This window comes from Tachysurus vachellii, chromosome 7 (genome assembly GCF_030014155.1).
Source record: "Tachysurus vachellii isolate PV-2020 chromosome 7, HZAU_Pvac_v1, whole genome shotgun sequence".
Classification (NCBI taxonomy): domain Eukaryota; kingdom Metazoa; phylum Chordata; class Actinopteri; order Siluriformes; family Bagridae; genus Tachysurus; species Tachysurus vachellii.
The window spans coordinates 24,679,088-24,687,752 of NC_083466.1; the positions used below are offsets into that span (position 1 = coordinate 24,679,088).

Consider the following 8,665-nt stretch of genomic DNA (forward strand, 5'->3'; position numbering starts at 1 on the left):
TACTCACTCTCTCTCTCTCTCTCTCTCTCTCACACACTCTCACACACACACTCTCTCACGCGCACACACACACTCTCACATACACACACACACTCTCTCTCTCTCTCTCTCTCTCACACACACACTCTCTCTCTCACACACACACTCTCTCTCTCTCTCAATCTCGCTCTCTCTCACACACACACACTCTCGCTCTCTCTCGCTCTCTCACACACACACACACACACACACACTCTCACTCTCTCTCACTCTCTCACGCACACACACACACACACTCTCACTCTCACTCACACACACACACACACTCTCTCTCTCTCTCAATCTCTCACACACACACACTCTCACACACACTCTCTCTCTCACTATCTCACGCACACACACTCTCACACACACACTCTCTCTCACTCTCACTCACACACACACACTCTCTCTCTCTCTCTCTCTCTCTCTCTCTCTCTCTCTCTCTTTCTCACACACACACTAACTAGCTGAGTGGAGTCTCTGCTTATTTTGGGTTCTGGGACTTTGAGTCCAGTGCATACAGTCTCCACTATTTCACTGTTGGATTTCTCATTAGTATGTTGGTGCAATATGGCAAGTGATAAAAGATGGTGTTATAACTTCATACATAAACAATTAAGTGTCCTCCTGTGACGTCAGAGCAACAGACAAACGTAGCACCAACCATCACACACATTTCAGGATGTGTTTTCACCCTTAAATGATTAATACGTGTGTGTTGCCTTCAGGTCGACCCGAGGAGGAATACAGGCGTCAGCTGGGGAGGTACGGGATCAGTGGAGAGTTGGCGACGCGGCCCGTGGCAAGTCTTTCAGGAGGACAGAAGAGCCGGGTAGCATTTGCTCAGATGACCATGCCTTGGTAATTCACCCAGCTGTGTACTTATAAAGGAACGGAGCTGTTAATTATGCAGAGAACTTGATGTATGGTTTAATTAAACGGGGGCTATTTTGTATCATTACTTAGATTTAAACAGCTCTTGTCTTATTTTCAGTCCCAACTTCTACATCCTCGACGAGCCGACCAATCACCTGGACATGGAAACCATCGAAGCTCTCGCCAAGTCTTTAAATACGTTCAAGGCAAGTCCAGGTTTTGTACTGACTCCCCGAATGTGCGATGGACCGAGATTTGGATAAACAAAACACCACTATAAAGTTGTAGTAGACGAGTTTGTGGCGTGATGACTTTTAATGTGCCTGAAATCAGGAGTGTCGTATTACTGATGGATTTTATGGTGTAGAAAAAAACATGGCAATATCTTCAGCTGGTGTTAATCACAAAACTTATTTCAGATTGATTGAAAAACCTATCGACTTATTTCTAGGTTTTTGGACTCATTCATTTAAAGTAATAGGCTAGAAGTAAGAAACCAATCATCTGTGTGGTTATTGGGATATAATCCGTAACAGGGTTATGTGATTTGATGTGAAGTAGAGTAACTGTAAAGAAAAGCTCTCTCTCTCTCTCTCTTTCTCTCTCTCTCAGGGAGGTGTAGTGTTGGTCTCGCACGACGAGCGCCTCATCCGGCTGGTGTGTAAGGAGCTGTGGGTGTGCGAGGCAGGACGAGTGCAACGCGTCGACGGCGGATTCGACGAGTACAAGAACATCCTGCAGGAGCAGTTTCGGAGAGAGGGCTACCTGTGAATCGCCTCACGTCATCAACACACACACACACACGCACACACACACACACACACAATTTAACTGACTGCATCCCCATGACCCCAACGCTCTCACTGACTCTGTGTACAAAGTGGACTCCAGCATGCAGTGACCCTGAACCGACTTCTTGGAACCTGAACCAGAACTGACACTGAATTGGTTCCCAGTCAGATCATTTTCTTCGCTTCGTGAAATCATGACTTCGCCGCTTGCTGCTGTGGCTCACGCCGCGTCCTGTACTGATCATGTGACACGAGGGCAGGCTGTGACACGACATACTCGCCGGGGTTCTCTGCACTGGTTCATCTTATTTCTGCACACGAGCAAAAAAAAAAAAAAAAAAAAAAACCTGAAAAAGAGAAGAAGCCTGACACAATAAGTGTCCAGTGAAGGGGACGTGTGCCATGCAGTTGTTGTCGTTAACTTATCAATATTCGTTTTAGATCACGCTAATAAAAACCTAACCTTCAAGAAGTTTTAACCTTCTGTTACTGAGATTATTTCTGTTTTATATTGTTCTGTTCTCATATTTCTGTTTCACCCAGCAGCTCGTGTCCTCCTTTCTATTTTACACTGTAGCTCCAGTCATATTTTACTCAGGAACTTGGCCTCATTTCTATTTTATTTTACAGAGTAACTCGGGCATTATTTCTAATTTACACCGTTAACTCACACATTGTTTCTATTTTACACAGTAACTCACAATATTTCTAATTCACACAGCAGCTCATGACGTCTTTTTTTTTTCTTCTTCTTTTTACACTATAGCTCACATTAAAGTAACGTGTAAAATACACGTTATATTACCCAGGAACTCAGGCATTATTTCTATTTTACACACAGTAACTCAGGCATTATTTCTATTTTACACACAGTAACTCTGGCATTATTTCTATTATTTTTGTTTTATACATTTTTTTCTATTTTAGAGTAAATCGGATACTATTTTTATTTCTCACAGAAGCACAAACACTTTGTTTTACACAGTAACTCTGGCATTATTTCTATTTTACACAGTAACTCTGGCATTATTTCTATTTTACACAGTAACTCTGACATTGTTTCTATTTTACACACAGTAACTGACATTATTTCTATTTTACACAGTAACTCTGGCATTATTTCTATTTTACACAGTAACTCTGACATTATTTCTATTTTACATAGTAACACTGGCATTATTTCTATTTTACACAGTAACTGGCATTATTTCTATTTTACACAGTAACTCTGGCATTATTTCTATTTTACACACAGTAACTCTGACATTATTTCTATTTTACACAGTAACTCTGGCATTATTTCTATTTTACACACAGTAACTCTGACATTATTTCTATTTTACACACAGTAACTCTGGCATTATTTCTATTTTACACACAGTAACTCTGACATTATTTCTATTTTACACACAGTAACTGGCATTATTTCTATTTTACACACAGTAACTCTGACATTATTTCTATTTTACACACAGTAACTGGCATTATTTCTATTTTACACACAGTAACTCTGACATTATTTCTATTTTACACATAGTAACTCTGGCATAATCTCTATTTTACACACAGTAACTCTGACATTATTTCTATTTTACACATAGTAACTCTGGCGTTATTTCTATTTTACACACAGTAACTCTGGCATTATTTCTATTTTACACAGTAACTTAACATTTTTATTTCACACAGCATATCGTACTCAGGAACTTGGACACTATTTCTCTTCTATACATTATTTCTATTTTACACATAGTAACACTGGCATTATTTCTATTTTACACATAGTAACTCTGGCATTATTTCTATTTTACACAGTAACTGGCATTATTTCTATTTTACACACAGTAACTCTGGCATTATTTCTATTTTACACAGTAACTTAACATTTTTATTTCACACAGCATATCGTACTCAGGAACTTGGACACTATTTCTCTTCTATACATTATTTCTATTTTACACATAGTAACACTGGCATTATTTCTATTTTACACAGTAACTGGCATTATTTCTATTTTACACAGTAACTCTGGCATTATTTCTATTTTACACAGTAACTCTGACATTATTTCTATTTTACACATAGTAACTCTGACATTATTTCTATTTCACACACATTAACTCTGGCATTATTTCTATTTCACACACAGTAACTCTGGCATTATTTCTATTTTACACAGTAACTCTGGCATTATTTCTATTTTACACACAGTAACTCTGGCATTATTTCTATTTTACACATAGTAACTCTGGCATTATTTCTATTTTACACAGTAACTCTGACATTATTTCTATTTTACACATAGTAACTCTGACATTATTTCTATTTTACACAGTAACTCTGGCATTATTTCTATTTTACACAGTAACTGGCATTATTTCTATTTTACACACAGTAACTCTGGCATTATTTCTATTTTACACAGTAACTTAACATTTTTATTTCACACAGCATATCGTACTCAGGAACTTGGACACTATTTCTCTTCTATACATTATTTCTATTTTACACATAGTAACACTGGCATTATTTCTATTTTACACAGTAACTGGCATTATTTCTATTTTACACAGTAACTCTGGCATTATTTCTATTTTACACACAGTAACTCTGACATTATTTCTATTTTACACATAGTAACTCTGGCGTTATTTCTATTTTACACACAGTAACTCTGACATTATTTCTATTTTACACAGTAACTTAACATTTTTATTTCACACAGCATATCGTACTCAGGAACTTGGACACTATTTCTCTTCTATACATTATTTCTATTTTACACATAGTAACACTGGCATTATTTCTATTTTACACAGTAACTCTGGCATTATTTCTATTTTACACATAGTAACTCTGCATTATTTCTATTTTACACAGTAACTCTGGCATTATTTCTATTTTACACACAGTAACTCTGACATTATTTTTATTTTACACATAGTAACTCTGGCATTATTTCTATTTTACACATAGTAACTCTGGCATAATCTCTATTTTACACATAGTAACTCTGGCATTATTTCTATTTTACACATAGTAATTCTGACATTATTTCTATTTTACACACAGTAACTCTGGCATTATTTCTATTTCACACACAGTAACTCTGGCATTATTTCTATTTTACACACAGTAACTCTGGCATTATTTCTATTTTACACATAGTAACTCTGGCATTATTTCTATTTTACACAGTAACTCTGGCATTATTTCTATTTTACACAGTAACTCTGGCATTATTTCTATTTTACACAGTAACTCTGGCATTATTTCTATTTTACACAGTAACTCTGGCATTATTTCTATTTTACACAGTAACTCTGGTATTATTTCTATTTTACACACAGTAACTCTGGCATTATTTCTATTTTACACATAGTAACTGGCATTATTTCTATTTTACACATAGTAACTCTGGCATTATTTCTATTTTACACAGTAACTCTGGCATTATTTCTATTTTACACACAGTAACTCTGGCATTATTTCTATTTTACACAGTAACTCTGGCATTATTTCTATTTTACACACAGTAACTCTGGCATTATTTCTATTTCACACACAGTAACTCTGGCATTATTTCTATTTTACACAGTAACTCTGGCATTATTTCTATTTTACACAGTAACTCTGGCATTATTTCTATTTTACACATAGTAACTCTGGCATTATTTCTATTTTACACAGTAACTCTGACATTATTTCTATTTTACACATAGTAACTCTGACATTATTTCTATTTTACACAGTAACTCTGGCATTATTTCTATTTTACACATAGTAACTCTGGCATTATTTCTATTTTACACAGTAACTGGCATTATTTCTATTTTACACACAGTAACTCTGGCATTATTTCTATTTTACACAGTAACTTAACATTTTTATTTCACACAGCATATCGTACTCAGGAACTTGGACACTATTTCTCTTCTATACATTATTTCTATTTTACACATAGTAACACTGGCATTATTTCTATTTTACACAGTAACTGGCATTATTTCTATTTTACACAGTAACTCTGGCATTATTTCTATTTTACACAGTAACTCTGACATTATTTCTATTTTACACATAGTAACTCTGACATTATTTCTATTTCACACACATTAACTCTGGCATTATTTCTATTTCACACACAGTAACTCTGGCATTATTTCTATTTTACACACAGTAACTCTGGCATTATTTCTATTTTACACATAGTAACTCTGGCATTATTTCTATTTTACACAGTAACTCTGGCATTATTTCTATTTTACACAGTAACTCTGGCATTATTTCTATTTTACACAGTAACTCTGGCATTATTTCTATTTTACACAGTAACTCTGGCATTATTTCTATTTTACACAGTAACTCTGGTATTATTTCTATTTTACACACAGTAACTCTGGCATTATTTCTATTTTACACATAGTAACTGGCATTATTTCTATTTTACACATAGTAACTCTGGCATTATTTCTATTTTACACAGTAACTCTGGCATTATTTCTATTTTACACACAGTAACTCTGGCATTATTTCTATTTTACACAGTAACTCTGGCATTATTTCTATTTTACACACAGTAACTCTGGCATTATTTCTATTTCACACACAGTAACTCTGGCATTATTTCTATTTTACACAGTAACTCTGGCATTATTTCTATTTTACACAGTAACTCTGGCATTATTTCTATTTTACACATAGTAACTCTGGCATTATTTCTATTTTACACAGTAACTCTGACATTATTTCTATTTTACACATAGTAACTCTGACATTATTTCTATTTTACACAGTAACTCTGGCATTATTTCTATTTTACACATAGTAACTCTGGCATTATTTCTATTTTACACAGTAACTGGCATTATTTCTATTTTACACACAGTAACTCTGGCATTATTTCTATTTTACACAGTAACTTAACATTTTTATTTCACACAGCATATCGTACTCAGGAACTTGGACACTATTTCTCTTCTATACATTATTTCTATTTTACACATAGTAACACTGGCATTATTTCTATTTTACACAGTAACTGGCATTATTTCTATTTTACACAGTAACTCTGGCATTATTTCTATTTTACACACAGTAACTCTGACATTATTTCTATTTTACACATAGTAACTCTGGCGTTATTTCTATTTTACACACAGTAACTCTGACATTATTTCTATTTTACACAGTAACTTAACATTTTTATTTCACACAGCATATCGTACTCAGGAACTTGGACACTATTTCTCTTCTATACATTATTTCTATTTTACACATAGTAACACTGGCATTATTTCTATTTTACACAGTAACTCTGGCATTATTTCTATTTTACACATAGTAACTCTGCATTATTTCTATTTTACACAGTAACTCTGGCATTATTTCTATTTTACACACAGTAACTCTGACATTATTTTTATTTTACACATAGTAACTCTGGCATTATTTCTATTTTACACATAGTAACTCTGGCATAATCTCTATTTTACACATAGTAACTCTGGCATTATTTCTATTTTACACATAGTAATTCTGACATTATTTCTATTTTACACACAGTAACTCTGGCATTATTTCTATTTCACACACAGTAACTCTGGCATTATTTCTATTTTACACACAGTAACTCTGGCATTATTTCTATTTTACACATAGTAACTCTGGCATTATTTCTATTTTACACAGTAACTCTGGCATTATTTCTATTTTACACAGTAACTCTGGCATTATTTCTATTTTACACAGTAACTCTGGCATTATTTCTATTTTACACAGTAACTCTGGCATTATTTCTATTTTACACAGTAACTCTGGTATTATTTCTATTTTACACACAGTAACTCTGGCATTATTTCTATTTTACACATAGTAACTGGCATTATTTCTATTTTACACATAGTAACTCTGGCATTATTTCTATTTTACACAGTAACTCTGGCATTATTTCTATTTTACACAGTAACTCTGGCATTATTTCTATTTTACACAGTAACTCTGGCATTATTTCTATTTTACACACAGTAACTCTGGCATTATTTCTATTTCACACACAGTAACTCTGGCATTATTTCTATTTTACACAGTAACTCTGGCATTATTTCTATTTTACACAGTAACTCTGGCATTATTTCTATTTTACACATAGTAACTCTGGCATTATTTCTATTTTACACAGTAACTCTGACATTATTTCTATTTTACACATAGTAACTCTGACATTATTTCTATTTTACACAGTAACTCTGGCATTATTTCTATTTTACACATAGTAACTCTGGCATTATTTCTATTTTACACAGTAACTGGCATTATTTCTATTTTACACACAGTAACTCTGGCATTATTTCTATTTTACACAGTAACTTAACATTTTTATTTCACACAGCATATCGTACTCAGGAACTTGGACACTATTTCTCTTCTATACATTATTTCTATTTTAGTGTAACTGACACTATTTCTGTTTCGCACAGAAGCACAGAAGACACTTTCTATTTTACATTTACTCATACATTCTTTCTATTTGACACAGCGACTAGAATTATTTCTATTTTACACAATTCCATTTTGCACATTAACTCTGGCATTATTTCTATTTTACACATAGTAACTCTGACATTATTTCTATTTTATAAATATCTATTCATATTCATAGGGACAGAAACGGTGCACTATATGGCCAAAATATACAGTATATTTGGACACCACTAAAGTCACCTGACCATCACACGCGTATGTACATGTTGATCATCCCATTACAGAATTTATAATGATATAAATGTTATATAGATGTTATAATGAGCTCCAATATTTCTATTTTACACAGTAACTGGCATTATTTCTATTTTACACTAACTATTTTACACTAAGTATTAGCGAGATCAGACTTTGATGTCAGGTCAGGAGGTCTGGGCTGCAGTCGGTGTTCCAGTTCATCCCAAAGGTGTTCAAATGGGTTGAGTCGGAGTCAA

The 8,665-nt window shown here is 33.8% G+C and overlaps 1 protein-coding gene across 1 annotated transcript in view; it reads left to right on the forward strand.

Moving 5' to 3' along the window:
- The window catches only part of abcf3 (ATP-binding cassette, sub-family F (GCN20), member 3), a 12,014-nt gene extending 9,854 nt beyond the window's left edge, over positions 1-2,160 (forward strand). The window contains exons 19-21 of the mRNA XM_060875089.1: positions 750-882; positions 1,016-1,107; positions 1,514-2,160. Coding sequence (XP_060731072.1) covers positions 750-882; positions 1,016-1,107; positions 1,514-1,668 — 380 coding nt within the window. The 3' untranslated portion in view covers positions 1,669-2,160. The remainder of the gene's footprint in view (positions 1-749; positions 883-1,015; positions 1,108-1,513) is intronic.
- Positions 2,161-8,665: the final 6,505 nt, after the last annotated feature.